The sequence below is a fragment of the Chiloscyllium plagiosum genome, unplaced genomic scaffold (genome assembly GCF_037043375.1).
Source record: "Chiloscyllium plagiosum isolate Xiang-an unplaced genomic scaffold, Cpla_swu_hap1 HiC_scaffold_13, whole genome shotgun sequence".
NCBI classification, from domain to species: Eukaryota; Metazoa; Chordata; class Chondrichthyes; order Orectolobiformes; family Hemiscylliidae; genus Chiloscyllium; species Chiloscyllium plagiosum.
In genome coordinates, this window is record NW_028270151.1 from 41,524,617 (window position 1) to 41,551,753 (window position 27,137).

General features: G+C 40.6%; 1 protein-coding gene across 3 annotated transcripts in view; it reads left to right on the forward strand.

Moving 5' to 3' along the window:
• Positions 1 to 27,137, forward strand: part of ecel1 (endothelin converting enzyme-like 1) — a 117,153-nt gene that overhangs the window by 81,131 nt on the left and 8,885 nt on the right. The window contains exons 11-16 of one of the 3 annotated variants that reach the window (XR_015759021.1): positions 8,324 to 8,375; positions 8,475 to 8,542; positions 11,762 to 11,886; positions 12,179 to 12,247; positions 15,267 to 15,332; positions 15,420 to 15,486. Coding sequence is in view for 1 of the 3 variants with exons in the window: in XM_087993241.1 (XP_087849367.1) it covers positions 8,324 to 8,375; positions 8,475 to 8,542; positions 11,762 to 11,886; positions 15,267 to 15,332; positions 15,420 to 15,515 (407 nt within the window). In the remaining 2 variants the exon portion in view is untranslated. Of the gene's footprint in view, positions 1 to 8,323; positions 8,376 to 8,474; positions 8,543 to 11,761; positions 11,887 to 12,178; positions 12,248 to 13,911; positions 13,995 to 15,266; positions 15,333 to 15,419; positions 15,516 to 27,137 lie in introns of those variants that run through there. The other 2 variants (XR_015759020.1, XM_087993241.1) reach the window with 2 other exon arrangements.

The window sequence follows — 27,137 nt, forward strand, 5'->3', positions numbered from 1 at the left end:
TGGTCACATATTTTCCCTAACTAAAGCAGTGTTAACTGTTTTTTACTGGTTTGTTGATATACAGATAAGTTGGAAATTTACTCCTGAAATTTACTCCCTTTAATGGTAAAATTTAGAAATTACAAATGATCCTTTTCTGAATTGCAGAATCATGGAATTTTGAAGCACAGGAATTTTGACTTATCATGTCTGCACTGGCTTCCAAAATGAACTTTTACAAATCTTTTACTACCATTTTGCCTGTAACTGTGCTCCTTGTTACTTTTTGATTATAATCTATTACTGTTTTGAGTGTCTCACTTGAACCTACGTTCATCACACTTTGATGCAGTGCATTCCAGACCTTAAGCACATGCTGCTTGAGAAAGCTTTTTTATCATATTGCTACGACTTATTTTGCCAATTGCTCTAATATTCCATTCTTTCACACGTAGGAAGTTTCTCCTTAATTGTTATAACATGGGGAAAACCCCTCTGCTAATTTAAACCAGTAACACAGATAAGATTCACCCCATGTTGTAATCTGTTAAAATTTGAGAGGCAAAGAACTGTCCAATAAGTCTCTAGTTAAAGTAAAAATTAACAACTGTATTATTTAAATCCAACAGAGAATATTAACTAACAATTATTTGCAACTCCTTTCTCTTAAACCTATCTTTTCCCTCTCCCCTACAATGTTAGTCCAATAAGAAAATCCTGATTATGATTTATCAAAAAATATAATCAGTTTCAAAGCAGTCAGCTTTGCCGAGTTTCCTCTGTAGACATTTCTGTCTTCTTTTCTGCTTCTTAGGGATTCTGCTTCACAGGTCTTTGATAGATAAAGGTACCTTTTAGAGAGTAGTTATGCTGGCAGTCTGTACTTGTTGGTGGCTTGCTGCTCTTTGCTGATCTTGGTAACTTTCAAAATGTCTGATATTTATACGCCAAAACATCGGATCGTTTCATCGGTTTTAATATTGTCAAAATACCAAATTCAAACTTGATTGGACTTTGTTATCTTGCGGCATAATTTAAATTGATTGGCTGAATTTGAATTTTTTCTTGTATCCAGGCAACACAGCTCCTAGCTAGTTCTTTCAACCAAATGTTACATTGTTACCTTGTCCTGGATTCTCTGTGTTTCTCTAAGTCCTAGCTTGCTTTTAAACTCTCTTAAAGTTACAGTACACCTCTACACCTTCATAACACTATCTATTCTATGCAGACTCTTGACTTTGCATACTTCTATTTCTCCAGGGAGGCCAGTCCTAACATCTTCAATGTATCATCTTAACTGAAGTTCCTCATCCCTCACATCATTTTTGTGTATCTTTTCTGCACTTTTTTAATTCTTTAAATAAAGTGTGATGCCCAGAACTACACACAGTACTCTAGCTGAAGCCAAACTAGCATGTGGTATAGGTTCAACATGAGCTGGTATACATTATTTGCCTATTAATAAAGCCCGGGATACTGTATGTTTCATTAAATGCTTTTAATCTAGTCTACAACCTTTAAGGACTAATTCACAAATGCACTCAGGTTCCGCCATTCTCCTTTAGAAATGTAGCTTTATTTTAGATTGCCTATTCATCTTTTTCTGACCAAAATTAATGATATCACAGTCAAATGTACCTGTCAACTGTTCACCCATTCCACCTCTCTGCCTATATCCTTTTGAAGTTCTACCTTATCCTATTCACAGTTTCGATTGCTTCCAGTGTTTGTACCATAAAAAATCTCAAAATTGTATCTAAATTCCAATACTGTCCCCTAGGAAAGTCTACTATAAATCTTCCAAAAAACAACCAGTAACCATTTTGCTCTGTCTCCTACCACGCAGTCATGTTGTTACTGTCCTTTCTATTCTATGAGTTATAATGTTTGTAAGTCCATGCACACCTCAGCAACAACATTATCCTCAACAGCACTTTATGTTGCCTCTTCAAAAAATACTCCAGCAAGTTAGTTAAACACAATTTTCCCTTTTGAAATCCATGCTGGCATGCCTTAATTAACCCACATTTGTTCTTATGACAATTGATTTTGTCAGAAAACTATCTGGCCTGTAATGCTCGGCTTATCCAAACATGCATTTTCTTAACCAAGGGAAATGTCTGCATTTCTCCAAACTTCTGGTACCTTGAATATAGAGAAAACTGAAAAAATAATGACTGGTGCCATCATAGTTTCCACTCCCTCTTCCCTCAGTATCCTTGGATGAAGTCTAGCTGGTTCTGGTGCCCTTTTAAATTAAAATACGAATAGCCTATCAAATGCCAACTGCCATCTTTAGATGTCACAGTAAAGTGAACAGCCAATGGGAAACTTCAAACCAGCATCCACAGGAAAACAACACATATGGACCAAATACTGAACTACAGAAACAATCATCCCAACACCCATAAACAAAGCTGCATTAGAACATTATTTCAATAAGCCACCACACACTGCAGCACAGAGGAACTGCAAAGAGCAGAGGAAAATCATCTATGCAGCGTACTCAAAAAGAATGGGTACCCAATGAACACAGTCTGCTGATTTCTCAGCAACAAACCCAAACAAACCGAGACAAAACGTGTCCAGAAATCCTAGCCACTCTCCCCGACATCAAAGACATCTCAGAAATGACTACCAGACTACTCTGACCTCTTGGCATCATGGTAGCCTACAGACCCACCAACACACTAAAACAGCAGCTAATGAACTTGAAAGACCCTATACAGACAACAAGCAAAATGAACATTATTTACAAAATACCTTGCAAGAACTGTAACAAACACTACATTGGACAAACAGGCAGAAAACTAGCCACCAGGATACATGTACATCAACTAGCCACAAAAAGACATGACCCACTATCACTAGTATCCTTACATACAGATGAGGAAGGACAACACATCCATCCTAGGACAAATAGAGATATGCACAAGAATTCCTAGAAGCATGGCATTCTAACCGGAACTCTATCAACAAACACGTCACTTGGACCCCATTTACCACCCTCTGAGAAAAAGAACAGGAAATGATATCACCACAGCAAATAACATCACCACAGGAAATGACATTACCAACCCAAGGAATCCTAAACACATAAATAGAAAGTGGGTCACTAACACCAGTGCTTCACCTGAGGCTCACTGATGATGTTACCTGGTATTGTGATGAAACTTCTAAAACGAACCTTCCAGCTCAGCGAGCAAACTTACATCCAAAACCTTAACCTGAGCTACAAATCTTCTCAAAACTCGCTAACTCCTTTTAATGTTAGGTACCTGTCTATTTTCATATTCTCTCCTTTTTTATCATTCACCTTCCCATTACATTTCCATAGAAGCTTGATCAGCTTGGAATCATTAAGTATTATGGTTATTATTTGTTAAAGCTTGTTATTTGAAGTGTTTATATTTTGATCATGGTAAGGTTTCATCCACATTAATAATTGTACTCTAGAAAGATGTAAACATCGCTTCAATTTCATAGTTGTTCAAAATATAAAACAGATGATGAATTAAGCTTTATACACTGACCAATTAGTCTTTATTCTTTAATGATAAGAGCAGGACTTATACACTTAATGGTAATGTCCTGGAGCGTGTTGCTGAACAAAGAGACATTGGATTGCCGGTACATAGTTCCTTAAAAGTGGAGTCGCAGGTGGATAGAATAGTGAAGAAGGCATTTGATATGCTTTCCTTTATTTGTGTCAGTGAATTGAAGATAGGAGTTGGGAGATCATGTTGCAGTTATACAGGACATTGCTTCGGACACTTTTGGAATACTGTGTGCAATTGTAGTCTCCCTCCTATAGGAAGATTGTTTTGAAACATGAAAGGTTCAGAAAAGAATTACAAAAATGTTGGCAGGATTGTGGGGTTTGAGCTATAGGGAAAGGCAGAATAGGCTGGGGCTATTTTCCCTGGAGCTTCGGAGGCTGAGGGGTGACTTTGTAGAGGTTTATAAAATCATGAGGGTCATGGACAGGATAAATAGACAAGGTCATTTTCCAAGGTAGGGGAATCCAAAACTAGAGGGCCTAGGTTTAGGGTGAGAGGGGAAAGATTTTAAAGGACCTAAAGGGTAAACATTTTAACACAGAGGGTGGTATGTGTATAGAATGAGCTGCCAGAGGAAGTGGTGGAGGCTGGTACAATTACAATATTTATAAGGCATCTGGATGGGTATATGAATAGGAAGGGTTAAAAGGGGCATGGGCCAGGTTCTGGTAAATGGGACTAGATTTCTCTAGGATATCTGGTTGGCAAGCACAAGTTGGACTGAAAGGTATGCTTCCATGCTGTATATCTTTATGACTTTGTGATCCATCCAGAAAATCCATATTCCAAAAAAAGCATAGTCTGAAATAGAACATAGAACAGTACAGCACAGTACAGGCCCTTCATCCCATGTTGTTGTACCAAGCATTTGTCTCAATCTAAGATCAACCTAATCTACACACCCCTCAATTTACTGCTGTCCCCCTGTGCTTGTCCATTAGTCACTTAAATGTCCCTAATGTCTCTTACTCTACTAGCACCGTTGGCACTGCATTCAACACACCCACCACTCTTACGGTAAAGAAACTACCTCTGATATCTCCCCTACACCTTCCTCCAATCACCTTAAAATTATAACATCTCGTGACAGCCATTTATGCCCAGGGGAAAAGTCTCTGGCTATCTACCCTATCTATGCCTGTCATTACCTTGTATACCTCTATCAAGACACCTCTCTTCCTTCTTCTCTCTAATGTGAAAAACCCTAGCTCACTCAACTTCTCTTTTGGGAGAGTGGTCCAGGAAATGGCTGATGGAATTCAATGTGAGCAAATGCGAGGTCTTGCACTTTGGAAAAAAGAATACAAGCATGGACTACTTTCTAAACGGTGAGAAAATTCATAAAGCCAAAGTACAAAGGAATTTGGGAGTGCTAGTCGAGGATTCTCTAAAGGTAAACATGCAGGTTGAGTCCGTGATTAAGAAAGTGAATGCAGTGTTATCATTTATCTCAAGAGGGTTGGAATATAAAAGCACCGTTGTGCTACTGAGACTTTATAAAGCTCTGGTTAGGCCCCATTTGGAGTACTGTGTCCAGTTTTGGTCCCCACACCTCAGGAAGGACATACAGGCACTGGAGCGTGTCCAGCGGAGATTCACACGGATGATCCCTGGAATGGTAGGTCTAACATACGAGGAACGGCTGAGGATCCTGGGATTGTATTCATTGGATTAAGGGGAGATCTAATAGAAACTTACAAGATAATACATGGCTTGGAAAGGGTGGATGCTAGGAAATTGTTTCCGTTAGGCGAGGAGACTAGGACCCGTGGACACAGCCTTAGAATTAGAGGGGGTAAATTCAGAACAGAAATGCGGAGACATTTCTTCAGCCAGAGAGTGGTGGGCCTGTGGAATTCATTGCCATGGAGTGCAGTAGAGGCCGGGACGCTAAATGTCTTCAAGGCAGAGATTGATAAATTCTTGATGTCACAAGGAATTAAGGGCTACGGGGAGAATGCGGGTAAGTGGAGTTGAAATGCCCATCAGCCATGATTGAATGGCGGAGTGGACTCGATGGGCCGAATGGCCTTACTTCCACTCCTATGTCTTATGGTCTTATAAGACAAGCCCTCCAATCCAGGCAGCATCCTGGTAACTTTCCTCTGCATCCTCTCTAAAGCATCTACATCCTTCCCATAATGAGGTGATCAGAACTGGACACAATATTCCAAGTGTGATCTAACCAGGGTTTTTTCGAGCTGCAGCAAAACATAGCGGCTCTCAAACTCAATTCCCCTGTTAATGAAAGCCAGAACACCATACACCTTCTTAACAACTGTATCAACTTGGGTGGCAACTTTGAGTGATCTATGTACATGGACCCCAAAATCCCGCTGTTCCTCCACACTGCCAAGAATCTTATCTTTACCACTGTTTTCAGCATTCAAATTTGACCTTCCAAAATGAATCACTTCGCACTTCTCCAAGTTGAACTCCATCTGCCATTTCTCAGCCCAGCTCTGTATCCTGTCAATGACTTATTAGAGCCTACAACAGCCCTTGACACTACCTACAACACCACCAACCTTTGTGTCATCGGCAAACTTACTAACTCACCTTTCCACTTCTTCATCCAAGATATTTAGAAAAGCTACAAAGAGCAGAGGCCCAAGAACAGATCCTTGTGGGACACCATTGGTCACCAACCTCCATGCGGAATACTTTTCATCCACTACCACTTGCTGTCTTCTTTCAGCCAGCCAATTCTGTATCCATACAGCCAAATTTTGCTGTATCCCATAGTTCCTAACTTTCTGATTGGGCCTGCTGTGAATCTTATCAAATGCCTTCCTGAAATCCATGTGCACCACATCCACTGTTTGGCCTTCATCAACTTGTCTCATCACATCCTCAAAGAACTCAATAAGGCTTGTGAAGAATGACCTGTCCCTCACAACTCTATGCTGACTATTTTTAATCAAACTATGTTTTTCCAAATAGTCATAAATCCTATCTCTCAGAATAATTTCCAGTACTTTGCTTACCACAGACGTAAGACTGACTGATCTGTAATTTCCAGGGATTTCTCTATTCCCTTTCTTGAACAGAGGAACAACATTTGCCTCCCTCCAATCATCTGGTATTACTCCCATGAAGAGTGAGGATGCAAAGATCATTGCCAGAGGAACAGCAATCTCACTCCTCACTTCCTGGGGTAATCTTGGATATATCTGGTCTGGCCCTGGGGACTTATCTATCTTCATTCTTCCCAGAGTTTCCAGCACATCCACTTTCTTAATTCAATCTGTTCAAATCTACTAACCTGGTCCACAGTGTTCTCACGATCAACAAGGTCCCTCTCTTTAGTGAATACTGAAGCAGAAAACTCATTTAGGGCCTCCCCTATTTCTTCAGACTCCAGGCACAAGTTCTCTCCACTATCTCTGATTGGCCCTACCTTCTCTCTAATCATTCTCTGATTGCTCACATAGGTGTAGAGCGCCTTTGGGTTTTCCCTAATCCTTTCTACCAAGCCTTTTTCATGCTCCCTCCCAGCTCTCCTCTGTCCATTTTTGATTTGTTTCCTAGCAACCCTGTAATCCTCTGAAACTGTGCCACATCCTTCCTCAACTTTAAGTAAGCTTCCTTCTTCCTCTTGACGAGAAACACCTCTTCTCTTGTCATCCAAGGGTCCTTCATCTTACCATTCCTTGCCTGTCCCAGTGGGACAAAGTTATCCAATACATGCTTCAAGTGCTCCTTAAATAGCCTCCACATTTCTGTTCTGCAGTTCCTATAGAAGAACTGTTCCCAATTTATACTCCACAACTCCTGTCTGATAGCAATATAATTTCCCCTCCCCCAATTAAATATCTTCCCATACTGTCTGTTCCTGAAACAAAGGAACAGTAGAATTATTTTGTGACCTATTAAACTTTTTAAGATTTATTGAGGGAATGTGGGCATCACTGGCTGGATGAACATTTATTGCCCATCCCTCATTCCAAGGTGATGTGAGCTGTCTTCTTGCACTCCTACAGTCTCCTTAATGTAGGAACTTCCACAATATTGTTAACCAGAAAGTCCTAAGGTTTTGACCCAGTGACACTGAAGGAACAGCGATATATTTCTAAGTCAACATGGCAACTACCTTGAAGGGGAACTTGGAAGGAGTGGTGTTCCCATATATTGCTGCTCTTCTCATTCTAGATTATAGTGTAGGTAATTCTAGGTAATAGGTTTGATGAATTGATGAATTTCAGCAGTGCGTTTTGTCGATGGTATACATTGCTGTTACATAGTGACCATGATGAAGCAAGCAAAAGTAGATGGGGTGCCAATAAAGCAAGCTGTTTTATCCTGGATTTTGTCAATCTTGTGAGCTGTTGGACCTGCACTTATCCAGCCAAGTAGAGAGTATTTTATAGTACTTCTGACATTTGCCTTACATATTGTAGACAGGCTATGGGGAGTTATGAAGTGAGTTGTTCATTACAGGATTCCTAGACTCTGACCTCTCTTGTAGCCACAGTAATTGTATGGCCATTCCAGTTCAGTTTCGAGTTAACAATAACCCCCGGGATGTTGATTGTGGGGGATTTGGTAATGGTAATGCCATTGAAGGTCAAGGGGCTGTGGTCAGATTCTTGTTTGTTGAAGATAGCCATTACCTAGCATTTGGGAATGTGAATATTATTTGCCACTTCACCGTTTGCGGGAAGCACAGCTATATCCCTAAGTGTATTCCTAAAAACTTGTAAGCTGTGGAAATCAACTTGTTTTTGATACTATAAAGTTTCAGCAGTTAAAAATGTCTTTGACTTTTGTATTCATCTCCTCAGTATTTCCAGCTGGGATACTGCAGCCGCCACTTTATGATCCTGAATTTCCTCAGTAAGTATTCCAAATGAATAACCTGTCCTAGCTCAATATACATTCTTGACCACATAAACAAGATTTTAAGATGCTTAATGTTAAAATATCTGTTGACAGGTCCTTGAACTATGGAGGTATTGGAACTATTATAGGACACGAGTTGACACATGGTTATGATGACTGGGGTACGTTTTAGTCTTAGAAAGCATCTTTTACTTTCTGTTTTTAAATGCCATAAAACTGGATCATATACTCTAATAAACCAGACAGCAATTCGAAGTTGTGACTTATTTACCTTTCTGGTGAATGAACAAGGTGGTTGTGAATGTGTTTTTGGCTCCTGATAAATTCTAGAAATCAGTAAGATTAAAAATAAATTGTATACACATTATACATTAAATGTGAATAAAAATTATTATCTCTATTGTATCAAAAAGTGCATAATTACTTTGTTTTGGTCTCACAAACAATAAAGGTGAGGTGCCAGAGCTACATCAAAACAGAACAACTGAGGAAGTAATCAGAATAAATGTAAATTTTAAAATATAATGGAAAATTTAATTAGATCAAATATAGACAAATCTCTCCAATCCTCTGTCTTCCATAGCAGATTAAAAGTAGTACATGAAAAAAAAACAAGTGATTAATTAGACTTGATATTGTATGCTTGGACTGGGAAACTGCCAATGTCACTCCATTTTCCAAACAAACTCATGGAAAAATATCCATGCTGGCTTTTCTCAGTCAAATATTAAAAGGTAGCTCAATAAGGAAGAAAGGTTACCATTTGACATGTGACTTCCTACCGCTTTAGTTCCAATCTTTCTTTTCACATTTCTGAGCCTTTTAATAATTTCTACTCATTTTAAAATCTTCTTTCATTCCTTGTAGTTTTTATGAACTGTGAGGAATCTGCAGAAACAACAAATCTTTGGGCAGTGTGGGCCACCCTATAACATGAACCAAACTAGAATTTTTTTGAACTGGATAGTTGTACTTACTGAATGAGTACCCATGTGGCTATTAGTACATCTGGGGCTCCTAACTCAAGAGATTAGAACAGTTGTCTGACCAGTTTGATTGGTCGGTAATCCATGCCCTTTACCAATTTAATAGGCTTCAGTGCTCTTAGCAAGTGTTCTGTTTTTAATCTGTTCAGGAGTTAAATTGCATATTAATCATGCGCCTGTCAGAAAATGGCTCAGATAGTTCATGGTAAAATGCAGAAATTTCAGTATAATCAAGCCTAATCCTACCTTCCGCTCGCAGTAGCTCTCCGCACTTGGAATTTAATGCTTGGACTCCAGCAATACTTATACTTTTTTTTTGTTCTTCCTTTAATGGGTGGTAAATTTGTCTAACGTCTACTTGGTCTTTTACCACTCGTTCCTAACCTCATGAATCTGCTTTTCCACAACTTTAACTTGTGTTTATGTATGTTCAGATTATGTGTCCTTGTTCTAGTTGAGTTGTCTGGGCAGCTGATTTGTGATACAGAGTGACACTGACAGCATGGATTCAATTCCTGCACTGGCTGAAGTCACCATGAAGGCCCCAAAATCTCAGCATCAGCTGAGGTGTGGTGTCTCTTGGGTCAAACAACTTTTAGTTGTCTTTTTCATGAAAGTCCTCTGAGACTATGGTGACTTTACCTTTATCTTGTCCAACCATGGACATTAATGAACATAGGAGATCAAACTGTATTGACTCCATAACAAATATGGTTTAAAAAATAAATTTGCCATTTCAACATAAATAGAATAAAGTTATCTTAAAAAGCAACTCTAAAAATTACTTCTTTGGTCAGAAGCCCTACCTTTACTCATAATAATAATTTTGGGTTGCCTATTTTAATAACAATGAATGTACCCCATGGTGGGCTTATGCAGAAAGTCAGGAGGCATGGGATAGTGGGAAATTTGGCCAGTTGGATAGAGAACTGGCTAACCGGTCGAAGTCAGAGAATGGTGGTAGATGGTAAATATTCAGCCTGGAGCCGATGTTCCAAGTGGAGTTCCGCAGGGATCAGTTCTGAGTCCTCTGCTGTTTGTAATTTTTATTAATGACTTGGAAGAGGGAGTCGAAGGGTGGGTCAGTAAATTTGCAGACGATATGAAGATTGGTGGAGTTGTGGATAGTGAGGAGGGCTGTTGTCGGCTGCAAAGGGACTTAGATATGATGCAGAGCTGGGCTGAGGAGTGGCAGATGGAGTTCAACCCTGTCAAGTGTGAGGTTGTCCATTTTGGAAGGACAAATAAGAATGCGGAATACAGGGTTAACGGTAGGGTTCTTAGTGAGGTGGAGGAACAGAGGGATCTTGGGGTCTGTGTTCATAGCTCTTTGAAAGTTGCCACTCAGTTGGATAGAGCTTGTAAGAAGGCCTATGGTGTATTAGTGTTCATTAGCAGAGGGATTGAATTCAAGAGTCGTGAGGTGATGTTGCAGCTGTACAGGACCTTGGTAAGGCCACATTTGGAGTACTGTGTGCAGTTCTGGTCACCTCACTTTAGGAAAGATGTGGAAGCTTTGGAGAGGGTGCAGAGGAGATTTACCAGGATGTTGCCTGGAATGGAGAATACGTCATACGAGGATAGGTTGAGAATTCTAGGCCTTTTCACATTGGAACGGCGAAGGATGAGGGGTGACTTGATAGAGGTTTATAAGATGATCAGGGGAATAGATAGAGTAGACAGTCAGAGACTTTTTCCCCGGGTACAACAGAGTGTTACAAGGAGACATAAATTTAAGGTGAAGGGTGGAAGGTATAGGGGGGATGTCAGGGATAGGTTCTTTACCCAGAGAGTGGTGGGGGCATAGAATGCGCTGCCTGTGGGAAAGGCAGAGTCAGAATCATTGGTGGCCTTTAAGCGGCAATTGGATAGGTACATGGATAGGTGCTTAAGCTAGGACAAATTTTCGGCACAACATCGTGGGCCGAAGGGCCTGTTCTGTGCTTATTGTTCTACGTTCTATGTTCTAACTTATAGAAATGCTTCACTCAGTCTGAACAGAAAATGATAAAAATGCATTCACCAGGTGGTACTTATTTCATTGAAGTGTCCAACTGTGAAAAACATGATTGTTGTCACTTACATGGAGAACTCATCTCAGACCATATCCTCAGTTCCTAAACTTATTTTGTTGTAAATTGACATGTAGAAATACAAAATAACCCAGCTTCAATATAACTGATTCCCAAATGACTATAGTTGAGTCCTTCGCTTGCAGCTTCAGGAGTGTTGGTTTTATATTTTTGTGAATAAATTATTAAGTAGAGAATGTTATGAAGTTGTAATGCTAGAAAGAGTATATTTTTTGTTACATTACCTTGCCTGCATTCACATGTAATTTTCACATATGAATGTGAAAATGCTGTTATAAAGATAATACTTATTTTGTTTCAGGGAGTCATTATGATAAATATGGCAATCTGAAAAAATGGTGGACAGAAGGATCCTATGATAAATTTATTATGAGAGCACATTGCATTGTCAATTTATATGGAAACTTTACTGTTTACGACCAAAGGGTAAGTTCCCTGGTGTCTGTTTCTGCTAAACATTCATGAATTCTGAATTCCTATTTTTTAAATTGAGGCAGAGGTATTTATATAGAAGATCCAAAGAAAGACAACACCTTATTTAAAATGTGTGTCTGAATATTTAGAAGAAAACTGTAAGGAAATGAAATAATTTGGAGATGGCATTCGATGTATTTTGCAAATCCGTTCATACTTATTGATCAGAATTTTACAGCAGAGTCTGAAAATCTAAATACTTTTGAGAATCATGCTTACGGATATTAATCATTTGATATTTTAGGTCTGAACTTCCCTCCATTACAGTCCTCAAAATTACACATAATTATGGTGAAAACAGGGGTGAAATCAGGTACTAAGTCTAAACAATGGTATTTGTTCTCAATTTTCTTTCCTCTACTGCTCCTGATCGAGCCTTCCCCACTAACCAGACACATCTATGATATAAAATATTACTCAGAAAATAATTAAGAATGCTAATGGAATGCTATAAGAATGGAATATAAGGATGCAGACATTATGCTGCAGTTACAAAACACCTGGGTAGACTTCACGGAGTACTGTGAGCAGACCTGGGCACCACATTTCAGGAAGGATACATTAGCCTTGGGGAAGTACAACGAGGTTTACGAGAATGATACATGGACTTCAGGATTTAAATTATGAGGAGAGATTATACAAATTAGGCCATTTTCTCCAGAATTTCGAAAGTTAAGGGGTGAGCTGATTGAAGTCTTCAAGATATTAACAGAAAAAGAGAAAATAGATAAAGATAAAGATATTTCCACTGGTTGGGGATTCTAGAACTAGGGCCAGACCATTCAGGAGAGGTGTTAGGAAGAGCTTCTACGTACAAAGGGTGGTAAACGTTTAGAACTCTCTTCCATAAACAGCAATATAATTGGATCAGTTGTTAATTTTATATTTTAGATCGATAAATAATTGTTAAGTAAAAGTATTAGGGATATTGGCCATAGCCAGGTAAATGAAGTTCGGCCATTGATCAGCCATGATCACATTGAATAGTGGAACAGGTTTGAGGGGCTGAATGGCCTACTTGTGTTCCTCTGTACATAACTGGACAATCATCCTAACACAAGACTTCCAAAACTTAATTACAAAAATTCAACTTGCTCTCAAGCAGGGTATTAATACAACAATGCTCATGTTCATTACTTGTACACTGCAAGGTATGAACTGGACATCAAAGTATGGTATGGCCCAGGAATAAATCTGTCCTGGGGATATTGAGGGTACAAGCAACAAAGCATTGAAAGTAGTACTTCAAGGACACCAGATTTACTGAGGCAAATGTTACCTTGGTCCTTGAGGATTGTATCAGTACAGTCCTAAGCACAAAGCTCACAACTGACACAGAGGGAACAGAAAAGAATTTCAGACATACAAGTTAGTTATAGAGTCACACAGCATGGAATCAGGTGCCTTTTGCCCGAAATGTCGATTCTCCTGCTCCTCGGATGCTGCCTGACCTGCTGTGCTTTTCCAGTACCACACTCTCGACTCTAAGCCAGTCCATGCTGACCATAATCCCAAACTAAACTAGTCCCACCTGCCTGCGCTTGGCCCATATCCCTCCAAATATTTCTTATTCATGTGCTTATCCAAAGTGTATTTTAAACATTGTAACTGTACCCACATCCACATTCTCTAGAAGATCATTTCACACATCTGTGTAAAACATTTGCCGCTCATATCTTTTTAAAATCTTTCTCCTCTTACTATAAAAGTATGCCCTCCAATCTTGAAAACTCCCACCCTAGGGAAATGACACCTGCTATTTACCTCATTCATACCCCTCATGATTTTATAAATTTCTGTAAGTTCACCCCTTGACATGCTACCCTCCAGTGAAAAAGGTTCCAGCCAATAGGTATGTTTTTGTGCTATATGACTCTATTCAACCTCCCCCTATAACTCAAACCCTCCATTCTTAGCAATATCCTGGTAATTTGTTTCTGAACCCTCTCCAGTTTAAAAATATCCTTCCTATAACAGGGCAACTAGAACTGGACGCAGTATTTCAGAAGTGGCCTCACCAATGTCTCAACAACATGACGTCTCTACTCCTGTACTCAAAGGTGTGGGCAACGAAGGCAAGCACACTAAATGCCTTCTTAACCATCCTGTCTACGTGTGATGCAAATTTCAAAGAATTATGTACCTGAACCTCTCGTTCTCTCTGTTCTACAACACTACTTAAGGCCCTACTTTTAATTGTATAAGTCCTGTATTTATTTGTTCTCCAAATGCAGTATCTCGCATTTATCCAAACTAAATAGTTGTAATGATTTTCTCTCGAGTAGGCCAAGTGCATTCATTCTCTAGAAAAAGTAACTTCACTAAATGTTATGGTCGTCCCAGTAATGAACCTGCTGCAGATATAGTAGCGTAAGTGGTCGCATGTCACTAATAGATAAGTAGAAGGGAAAGAAAAATACAAGGTCAGATTTTCATGATGCAAATTTTTGTGACATTACTCCTGTAAGATTTTAATCAATTGCTCAATTTCCTGTTCAAATAACTGTGTAACCTTAATTTTCTTAACTTGTTGTTTCGTAATTGTACAGAAGAAAACTATCATGATTGTCACGAGGTCAGCCAGGTGGACCTGATAGAATATGAGTTCACTGACTGGGGCTGTTAATCTGCTCCAATCAAAGAGCCCTGGCTGACAGATATAAACAGGAGTAACATCCTGTTCACTCTGAGAGCTCGGAGTAAACTGGATCAGTGTGAAGGACTCTCGACATGTAAATAAACGGCGACTTGGTGATGGGATACCAGGCCTGTGTGGAATTATTTCAAGAACATTAGAAGAGTAGAAAAGGAATGATATGTTTGGACACAAAGACTAGTTCAGACTGAGCAGTACAGATTTTGAAGGAGACAAATAGTGAAAATGAACAATGTTTCTCGGCCACAATATGGGTATATGCTGATATCTGGGCAACTATTTCCTTTAATTTTACATGTCCACATTAGGCTTTTGACAATACATCTCCTGAAAACAAACTCAGATGCCTAATTAGAAATCATCAACGTATGTTGAAATTTACAGAATAAAGCAGATTCCATTTTCAAATGTTCAAGATATTGAGGAAATGTTCAGGATAAACAATAAACTGAAGTCAATATGAAAAATATGCACCCCCTCCCCACCACGCCCCAAAAAGACAATACAAGAGAAAATCACTACAACTATTTAATTTGGATAAATGTGACAATTAAAAGACAATTGTTAGAAAACGTGTGTCTTAGTAGGGAATACATCAGATTTTAAAGGGAATAATTTTACATTGGACTATATCCTATCTACAATATGTTTTGCTACTATTGGTCTCCCTCTACAGGTCAATGGCCAACTTACACTTGGAGAAAACATTGCTGATATGGGAGGACTTAAACTTGCATACTATGTGAGTGAACTTGTAATATCTCTTTAAAGAGCTGTATTTTTAAATTGCCACAGCCTATAGTCAATGGCTATTTTGTCTATATTCCAGGCATATCAGAAATGGGTTCGTGATCATGGTCCTGAACATCCACTTCCAGGCCTAAAATATACCCATAACCAACTTCTCTTCATTGCGTTTGCACAGGTAAGAAAACAAGGCTATTTTAGCCAATGATCTGAACAGGTCTACTTCATTTTGAATTAAAGACCTTTCATAAACTCCCATTCATTTTTCAAATACACAAATGGCGAAAGGCCGAGTATTGTCAGGGTTTGCTTACTTTGCAATGAATAAATGCACTCTTATTTGAAGTGTTCTCTGTTTTGTTGGTCAATGTTATAAGGCCTAAGTATTATTTTAGGAACTTCAGGGTTGGCATCATCAGGAAACTTAAATGTTTACACATACTATGAATTGAACAAATGTTTTCATTAGACAAACTTAGAAAAGATATAATCAGACAGTTAGAGTGGAAAGGTGTCTCTGAAGAAGGTAATGGCAAACTACTCAGTTCCTCAGAAAGTATGATGGAGGAAGAGGCAGAAAGACAATCTTCTTCTGCTTATACATCACAGAGTGGTAACAAGAGCATAGTAGCACTGTCTAGCATTGGACTAACAATCCAATAATGCTCTAAAGACGTGAGTTCAAACCCCACCCTGGAACTAGAATGATTTGATTTTAATTAATTAATAAATCTGGAATAAGCAAGTTTAATACTGAGAATGTTTGATTGATTGTGCATTAGGCTATTTTCCTTGAAAAGAGATTTGCTAGAGGTCTTCAAAATCTTGAGTGACCTTGACAAAACCATGCAAAACTGTTCCTATTAACAGAAGGATCAAAAAGTCAAAACACAGATTTAAAGTGATTAGCAAATGAAGCAATACTGATATGAAGGAAAGCATTTTTACATGGCAAGTGTTTAGGGTCTGGAATGCACTGTCTGAACATGCTGTGGTGGCAGGTTCAACTGAGGCAGTCAAAAAACTTTACGTAATTATCTGAAGGAAACAAAATGCTAGGTTGGATAAAAGAATGAGGGAATGGGATTTTAAGCATGGCACTTGTAGAGGAGCAAAATGCACTTGATAGGCAACTATTCCATGATTCTGCTATAACTGTAGTTATAGTGAGGAATCCTTTGCAGATTACCACTCGGCCTTGTTTCTCAGGTACTGAATTAGTCCTCCTTCATGTTGAGCTCCATTTTGAAGAAGCACTAAGGGTAGCAGGGACACAAAATATACTATGGGTGGAGACCATCAACGTTCATCATCAAGGGTAGCTCAGTAGCACAACTACTGACTGCATCCTGACAAACCTATATGCTAGACTACACAAGAAGCCAAGGGTGAGAAAACCAATGAAAAGAGAAAAAAACTTACTTGACTTCATCCTCACGATCTAACTGTTGTTGAATTATCAATCTGTTGTAGATGGGGCTGAAATGGTCTGAAGACATTAATACCATTTAAGCACCAGCCACTGCAATAACATCACAAGGACATCAGAGTAAAGGAGGAATTTCTAGGATACAGATGCAGGGCTAGTGAATTTCTAACAAGCTCTGTAATCTTTTAGGCAAAATTCATGTAGACTGTAAATAGTTGCAGTAAGGTTTGGAAACCATGGTATCAGAAACAGTATTGCCAGCAAGATTTAATTTCACAAATGGACCAAATTAGATTAGATTCCCTACAGTGTAGAAACAGGCCATTTAGCCCAACAAGTCCACACCAACCCTCTGAAGAGTAACCCACCCATACCCATTTCCCTCTGACTCATGCACCTAACACTATGGGCAATTTAGCCTGGCCAATTCACCTAACCTGCACATCTTTGGACTGTGGGAGGAAACCAGACCGCCCAGGGGAAACCCATGCAGACACAGAGAAAATGTGCAAACTCCACACAGATAGTCACCTGAGGCTGGAATTGAAGCTGGGTACCTGGCGCTGTGAGGCAGCAGTGCGAGCCACTGTGCCACACCTGTAGAACACAAAATTGGACATCCTGCAGAAAATAATTCTTAAGGCATAGAATAGTCTCTAAACCGGATATTAAGTCAGAAGCTGAACAAAAAATACACTTATTTACATATTTAGGAGATTTCAAGATGATGTTATCGATCACTGTTGTGTAAATGAAACATCCAGTCAAACTCACTGAGACATGGAAAACCTTTGACAATTACTTCAAACTCCGAACTAATACATTTTTTTGAAAAGGCAAGATTTAACAAAAAAAGTCAGCTTCCATATTACGTGATTTCATTAACAATCTTTACATGCTAGCAGAGAAATGCAACTGTGATAACTTAAACTCAGAATCCATAAGCGACCAGGTTAAGACTCCCATTGTTATATGCAATACAGATGAGTCAAAGAGTCATAGATTCATAGAGATGAACAGCACAGAAACAGACCCTTCAGTCCACCTCGTCCATGCCAACCAGATATCCCAACCTAATCTAGTCCCACTTGCCAGCACCCAGTCCATATCCCTTCCTATTCATATACCCATCCAGATGTCTTTTAAATGCTATAATTATACCAGCCGCCACCACTGCCTCTGGCATCTCATTCCATACATGTACCACCCACTGCATAAAAAAGTTGTCCCTTAGGTCTCTTTTATATCTTCCCCCTCTCACCTTAAACCTATGCCCTCTAGTTCTGGTCTCCTGCACTCCAGGGAAAAAACTTTGTCTACTTATCCTATCCATGCCCCTCATGATTTTATGAACCTCTATAAAGTCACTCCTCAGCCTCTGATGCTCCAAGGAAAGCAGCCCCAACCTATTCAGCCTTTCCCTATAGCTCAAATCCTCCAACCCTGGCAACATCCTTGTAAATCTTTTCTGAACCCTTTCAAGTTTCACAAAATCCTTCCGAAAGGAAGGAGACCAGAATTGCATGCCTTATTCCAAAAGTGGCCTAACCAACATCCTGTACAGCCACAATATGACCTCCCAACTCCTATACTCAATGCTCTGACCAATACAATGGCAATTCTGCTATAATAGACAAAGGAAATGTTCACAAATGTTAGACATTGTTACACATACCACATTTCAGTCCTTCACATTGACATTGGCTCTACAACAGTCCAAAACTACTGAAGATCTGCTCTCTCTCACTCTCTCTGTCTCACTCTATCTATCTTCCTTTCTCTCTCTCTCTGTTTCAATCATTCTTTTCTCTCAACAAACCAATCTCTGCATCAATCATTTCCCTGTGGAAAAACATTCATCCCTCTGCACAGAAATTTCCCTATCCTGTCTACTCTCCATGACAATTTTGAATTGATCACTTTGTCACTGATTTCCCATTAGAGGAAATAGTTTCTCCCAATTTACAACACAATCTTCAACAAAAAAGACTGTCAAATCTCTGTCCTGTGTTCTTGCTATCTCTCCTGACTGTCCCATCTCCCATATAGCTAAAAGATTTCATCATTTGGTAGCTTGCCGATAAAATGCTCAAAACCATCACTTTGGACATGGCATTCACTCTCAGTTTGGAAATGTGTTAAACTAGAGGGATAATAATTATAAAACCAGACAGGGGTACAAAATAAAATTGGCAGAGTATTCACTGTCCAAAATATATATATGTGTACATATATGGTTTCTGACTGTAATCATGGAGACTCAGAATGACAAATGCTGACATTCTGTAGATGTAGGTTCTCAAAGGACTGCAGTGTCTCAGTTCTAGAAAATGGTTTAAGTACAGTACATCCCATTGACTCCAATCCAGTTTATGTAAAATTAGCTTTATTTACTCCTGTATTAACTCCTGTCTTTTTGCGATTTGTTGAGGTGAATCTTGGCCACCTGTAGCTTTGATATCCAAAACAGGATTAGAAATACAGTAAAGTTCCCTTGACACTGTTCCCATCAAACACTCCCAGGCTGGTACAGCAAGGAGTTAGATAGAGCAAATCTCTCCACACTGCCCCCAAATAAACCGAGGGGACAGATCATGACGTTAGAGGCAGACTAAGTGTTCCACTGTCTGATCAATTTCTTGCTTCCACCAGTTCCTGTAGTATAGACATTTCCACTTCCTGGTCCTTTGAGACCACAACTGCCAATTAAAATTGTTATAACCAGTTACCCTCCTCAGAGCCAGAGATACCAGGTTAAGACTCCCAAGAAATATGACGCTCATATACAGCAGAATGACTTTGTCTCATTGTTCATGTGTTGGATTTGATTGCCAGTACAGCAGGGGATGAACAATGTTCACTGCACTGCTCAAACCCTGAATAATCCAGTTGTTACTTATTTAAGGTAGGTGATTTGATATCAAGTTGAGAGGTGACATAGAGAGAAATGTCTGTTTCTGCTGCTCTCTGTGCACAGATATCAGAGCACAGGGAACATACAAGTTTAGTCCCATATTGACAAGCACTTTCAGATCAGATTTAATATTTAAAGAGATCCACTTGATCTGCTTCGATGATATTGGCTTGTGAAGAAAACTGTCAACCAAACACAAAACAAATTTACTGTGAGGACTGCTCTACCTGCTCCACTCCTTCGCCAACATACCCATAACTTCTTTCTCCTCTGAACACTAACATTCACACAAGTGGGAGATGAAACATCATTATGTCTCATCTGTTAAACTCACTTGCTTCTTGTAGCAATGTTCAGGTCTTGCCACACAAGGCTAAAAGCCTGGCTGATAGTGAGACCTCAGTATCAAGGACAGGACACAAGCAATACCTCACCTCACAGCCAAACTCTGGTTCAGTACTGACTGACCCTATAAACTCATTCACCCACCATTCTGACACTCAATTAGTATAGGCAGCACAACCATGTCTTCCATGCCCTCTGTCATTGCAAATACCTCTTCTGTCCAATGCACTCTCATATCTTCATACTGTGTTGGAGCAACTGCTTATTCTCTCTCCTGCACTTCTGTAGCGCCTCATTCCTGTGGAACACCCCACCATGTCAGTCTTGCTGAAAAAAACAAGCTTGGAGTCATCCACTCAACTGAGTTTCAGCAGTATCCTGCACTTCAAATGTTGACCATTCAGTCGGGTTTCACCACCTAAATACAAAAAATTGCTTTTTCTGCAACTCAGCAAGTGTCACATCAACTTTCTGGAGCAGCAGTCTAACTTGAGGCATGATACACTCTTCACTGATAGATTGAAATGTTACAGATTTATTTCAGATCAAGGAAAACTTAATACTAGAGAAAGCCATTTAGATTGTGAGTGTGACAAAGGCCCGGAAAGAAAACAGAAGGATCAGCAAAAGGGTCACTGAACCCAAATCGTTAACTTTGCTTTCTCTCTACAGATGTTGCTCGACCTACTGAGTTTCACCAGCAATTTCTACTCTTGTTTCAGATTTCCAGCATCTATAGTTCTTTGTTTTAAGATAAAATTTGGCAAGGAGATCTACAGAATCTCTTTTAGTACAAAACCACAAAAGGCACACCAGATATGGCCATAGAACAGGTAAAACAAATAGCAGACAATGAAGGTCGTTGCAAGTACAGATGAACCTCGATTATCTGAATGAGATGGGCAGGCACTATTTCGTTCAGATAATTGATTATTCGGTTAATTGATTTCGTCTGGGGCTCGGAGTTTTCTGTGAAGTCTGCTCCCCGTTCAGGAGACTAGGCAGCAGCACTCTGCAGGTGGGCCCCTGCCACCCTTGCCCACCCCCAACCCTGCCCATCCTCCTCAACCCCATCCACCCCCCCGCACCCCAATCCCATCCACCCCACCCTGCCCCCATTCCCATCCACCTCCACTCCGCCCCTGCCCGCCCCCAACCCCATCTGCCCCCACCATCTGCCCCCCATATCTATCCGCCACCACTGCCCGCTCGGCAACCCATCTGCCCCCAACCCAGTTCGCCCCCATCCGCTCTCCCCCCCCACCACCCGGCCCACAATCCCATCCATTCCCACCCCGACCCCACCCGCCCCAAACCCCGCACCCACCATCCGATCCCTGGCCAACTCCTCCACCCCCCGACTCCCCAGGCAGCCGGACCGGACACCAACAGTAAGACTGCTGCTGTCTTTGTGGGGTAAGCCTACACACACACACATCCGAAATGGAAAGGTTGAATAAGAAAGTTGTCAACTCAGTAGATCCATTTCCTTTAAAAAGACCCCTCCTCTTCAAATTTCTGTTTCATAGAGGTGCAGGTGGGATGGTATCAGAAACAAGAATAGGTGTGGAAATCCTGGAATTGGTCCTAAATGACATTTTTAAAGAATTCCCAAGTTATCCTATTCAGCAAAAACCTGGGCCTAAGAATTCAGTTGTATTGGTGGCACAGTAACCTCCATGTGAAAATGAAATTTAAGATTTAGGGAGCCAACTACAGTAAGTGCTGTTGCTGTTCCTCAAAAGCCAAATTGAAAACTGGGTGTAACAGATACTGAATAAATGTACCAAAATACTAGAGAACTTTAGCAGATACGGCAACATCTCTGAAGTGAGAAAAAATAGTTAACTACTTAAGTCCTATATGTTTCTTCTTTAGAACAGGTTCAGAACAGTTTGGTATTGAACTCAAAACATTAACTTTCTATTTCCACAGATGCCGCTAGACCTGCGGAGTTTCTCCAACATTTTCTGTCTTTGCTTCACATTTCCAGGATCCGCAATATTTTGCTTTCATATTACTGTACTAGTTTTGAAAATAAAGATAAATAGTAAAACCATAAATGCAACAAAGCAGCCCATTATATTGTATTTTTAGATACCCGACAGCAAATATTCTACTTAAGATTATCTGTAAAAGATTATACTTAAAACTGGATCGAAATAAAACCAGAAAGTGCGAGAGAAACTGAACATGTCTGACAGCATCTGTGGAGAGAAATCAGAGTTAACTTTTCAAATGTAATATAACTTCTTCGGAACTGAAAGGAGCTGGAAAACCATAGCTTTTATTTTAGTGACAGGGAGGAAGAGTGACTGATATGGTGATTGCGCCCACAGCACAAAGGCAGTGATAATGGTCGTAAAGCAGTGATAGATTTGCAAAATTGGGGTAAATGTTACCTGTGAAAAGGAGAAAATGGATCTGCTCTGCTGAGAAAAAAAGGCCAATAAAACACAACATGGTTAGAGACAAAAACAAACTGCAGATGCTGGAATTCAAGCAGGAGGCTGGAAGAAGATAGCAAGCCAGGGAACATTAGGAGGTAGAGAAGTTGATATTTTGGGTGTAATCCTACTTCAGGATTTGGCGAGGGTGGAAGGGGAGCTGCAGATAAAGTGGGTGAGGGGAGGCAGGGTGGTTAGGTGCAGACTGGTGGAGGGTATGACTTGGTTGGTCGATGGGAGGGATGAATCCAGTAGGTGGCTGAGAGGAATGAAAAGGAGGGGGAGCAACTGGGAAGGGAGTCAGGAGATGGGAAGGGAGATTATTTGAAATTGTAAAACTCAATATCGAGTCCTCCGGGCTGTAGGCTTCCCAAGTGGGAGATGAGGTGTTCCTCCAATTTGCGGTTTGATTCATTGTGGCAATGGAGGAGGCCAAGGGTGGTCATGTCGGAAAGGGAGTGGGAAGGGGAAATAAAATGGGTGGTGACTGGGAGATCCAGTCAGCTCCTGTCGGCCTGGCTGAGATGCTTGCCGAGACATTTCCTTGGTTTATGTTTGGTCTCTCTGATATCGAGAAGACCACATTGAGAGGTCCGGATACAGTAAACAAGGTTGGAAGAGAGACAGGTGAACCTCTGTCTCACCTGGAAGGACTGTTTAGGGCTCTGGATGGAGGTGAGGGGGGGTGATGTGCTGGCAGGTTTTGCATCTTTTCCAATTGAGGTGGAAGGTACCTGGGGGTTTGGGCGAACTGGTGGGGAGAATGTCGCAAATCAAGGATTGGCGAAGGGAATGGATCTTGCAGAAGGTAAAGAGGGGTGGGGAGGGGAAGATGTCCTTGGTAGTGGGGTCTAGTTGGAGTTGATGCAAGTGTTTAAGGATGATGCATTACATGTGGAGGCTGGTGGGGTGGTAGGTGAGGACAAGGGGGACTCTGTCTTTATTGCATTGGGGGGGGTTTAGAGCAGTTGAACGGAGAATTAAGGTGGTGTGGTGGAGGGCTGTCTGGATGACAGAGCGGGGGAAGCACTTTATTCGAAATAGGTGGATATCTGGAATGCTTGGGAGTGGAATGTCTCCTCATTCGAGCAGAGGTGGAAGAAGTAGGAGAATGGGGTGGAGTTCCTGCAGGATACTGGGTGGCAGGAAGTATAGTCCAGGTAGTGAGTCTGTGAGTTTGTAATAAACGTCCGTCTGGAGACTGTTGCCGGAGATGGAAATGGAGAGGTAAGGAAAGGGGAAGAAGCTGTCCGAGATGGACCAAGTGAATTTGAGGGTGGGATGGAGTTTGGGCAAAGTCAATTAACTTCTTCAGTTCAGCCTGGGTACAGGGCATGCACCGGTACAATCATTGATGGAACAGCGGAAGAATTGGGGCACAGTGCTTGTGTGTGTACTGAGGAAGGTCTGTTTGATGTGGCCGACGAAAAGGCAGGCATAGCTGGGGCCCATCCGAGTGCCCATGGCTAACCCCGGATTTGGAAAAAATGGGAGGAGTTAAAGGAAAAGTTATTAAGGGTGAGGATAGTTCGGTGAGATGGAGGAAGGGATTGGTGGAGGGGGATTGAATGGGTCTGTTGGAGAGGAAGAAGCTGAGGGCCTGAAGGCCATCCTTGTGGGGTATGCATGTGTATCAGAATTGCATGTCCATACTGAATATAAAGCACTAGGGTCGGGGAACTGGATGTTACTGAAGAGGTGGAGGGCATGGTAGGTGTCGCAGATGTAGGTGGGAAGTACCTGAACCAATGGGGAGAGGATGGAGTCATGTTTTAACGAGATGAGTTGAGTAAGGCAGGAGCATGCCAAGACAATGGGTTGGCTGGGGTAGTTGGGCTTATGGATCTTGGCGAGCAGGTGGAAATGGGCAGTGCATTCCTAGGGCCAATGAGATTGGAGGCAGTGGAGAGGAGACCTCCGGAGGCATTGAGAGCATGGACAGTGCGAGTGATTTTGGCCTGATGGGTCACAGTGGCATAGACTCTCAGAACAACCTGGACTACACCTCCTCCCACTCAGTTCCTGCAAGAACTCCATCACTTTCTCCCAATTCCTCCGCCTTGGGATATAAGAAGGATGGAGTAAAGAGGTCATATTCTGAAGCGGTGCAACTCAGTATTAATTCCTAGATGCTGTAAATTGCCTAAGCTTAAAATGGAATGTGAGTTTAGTCATTTTTTGGGACATCATCCAGAGATATGCTTTATAGACATTGCATTTGTTTGTGTTTGATCAGATCTGCTTAATTCCTGCACCATAGCTTAGAGGTGAGATGTAGAGCCTAAGAGATCTCTACCATGGTTTAAATGCTCTAAGAAGATCATGAAACTGAAACATACATGAAAATATATCGAAAGCAGTCACTTTTAGGGAATAAGAGATGCCTTCGAGTTATTCCCATTAGTGTAAGTTTCAGCGCAACTTTACAAACCTCAGTTGTAGGAAAGTAATTCTTCATATCTGAGCAGCAACCAAGCTTTTTTAAGATTAAATCTAGTCCCCCAAGTTCTCTCTTTGCTGCAGTACTATGACCTGTTCAAATAGCCAGATTGCTGTTCCATTATCTGTCAATCTGTTGGCGGGTTTTTGTTATTACTATCACAACTAATGAATGCGAGTGGGATTTGTGACAGCAGTTTGACTCAATCTCTGCATTTGCCATTTGGGAAGTATCTGGTTTCCTCTCCTTCCCCATCAATACCTCATCTCAAACTGCAACCAATCACTCAGGCTGACCACTGTCTATTTGTAGCATCCTCAGTAAATAACATCAGTTATAGAGTCATAGAGATATCCAGCACAGAAGCAGACCCTTCAGTCCAGCTTGGACATGCCAACCAGATATTTGATCTTTTACTATAAATTCTCGGTCCAAATGATCCTCCCCACTAACTATGTGGTGAAGGAGCAGCGCTCCAAAAGCTTGTACTTCCAATAAACCTGTTGGATTATAACCTGGTGTTATGGGATTTTTAACTTTGTCCACCCCAGTCCAACACCAGCACTTCCACATTATTTGTACCATGGTCCTCTCCCATTTTTTGTACAAAAATGTTTGCAGATAAACTTTTACTGTGGTGACATTAGCTCTTTCAATTTTTTTTCTTAACACTGTACGTCCATACCAAGAACTTGAAAAAACAACCAGAAATCCTGATTGAGATCAAACTGGCAATTTAAATACTTGCAGCTTTTTCTGAAGCTTCTGTACAGGAAGGATCATCCTATTGGAACAATGAAAGGAAGCTAACAGGTAGCTCACAACATATGATCTAAAATAGAGCTTTCTTTTTTTATTATTCTGGCTTATGAGATTGTCGTGAGATTTCAGAACATCCAAAGGAAATAAATCTGTTAATGGAATTCTTTTAAATAATATTTTTAAAAGTGTAAAACTGTTACTGCAATATTCAAGCTGATAAAGAAGGCAACTCTAGTGCAAGCATTTTTGATATGAAGTGCAAGTGTTATTATTCGTTTTGCAATGCAACCTCCAGGCAAGCCTTATCTGATTGATAACTTGCACAGGGAGATCCACTTTACAGATGTCAGACAGGGAAAGGGCTCAGGACATATTGTTAGTAGATTAATTAAGAAATAATAAAGAATGATACCGCTCAGATAAAGGCCATTCAGCCCATCATGGGTACGTAGTTGTTTGACAGAGGCAACCAACTAGTTTCACTGTCCAGCTATTTCACCCATCCTGGCATTTTTCCCCTTCAGTTATGCATCCAATATTCTTTTAACTATTACAATTGAATCCACTTCAACCACACATTCCCTGCCTGTTCACAAGTCTCTTGTAAATGCCTCTTAATTGTTGCTATGTTATCAGTTTCTACAACCTCCCCTGGTAGAGTGTTCCAGGCACTTACGACCCTCTGTGTAAAATTTTGGTTAACACATTTCCTTTAAACTTTTCCCCCTCACATTAAATCTTTGTTCCCTAATATTCTCATTCCTGATGAAGGCCTATGCCCGAAATGTCCATTCTCCTGCTCCTCGGATGCTGCCTGACCTGCTGTCCTTCTCCAGCACCACACTCTCGACTCTGATCTCCGTCCTGCAGTCCTCACTTTCTCCTCATTTTATATACGTCTAACAATTCATCCCTCAGCCTTTGATGCTCTAGCAAAACAATCTAAGTTTGTCCAACCTCTCCTTATAGCTAAAACACTTCAGTCCAAGCAACATCCTGGTAAACCCCCTTTGTATCCTCTCCAAAGCCTCCACATCCTTCTTATAACTGCTGAATGTGGCCTAACTGAAATTGTATACAGCTGCAGCATGACTTGTCAACTTTTATTCTCAATGCCCTGACTGATGAAGGCAAGTATGCCATATACCATCTTTACCATCTTATTCACTTGTGTTGTCACTTTCCGGGAGCTATGATGTACACCCGAAGATTATTTTGTATACCAATTCTCCTAAGGTAAAGGGTCCTGCCATTTACTGTATACTTTTCTCTTACATTTGACCTCCAAAAATGCATCACCTTGCACTTGTCCAGATTAAATTCCATCTGCTATTTCTCCACCCAACTTTCCAACTGATCTATATCCTGCTGTATCCTTTGACAAACTTCCTTACTATCCACAATTTTCATGTCATTTGAAAATTTACCAATCTGACCACCTACATTTTCATCCAGATTATATA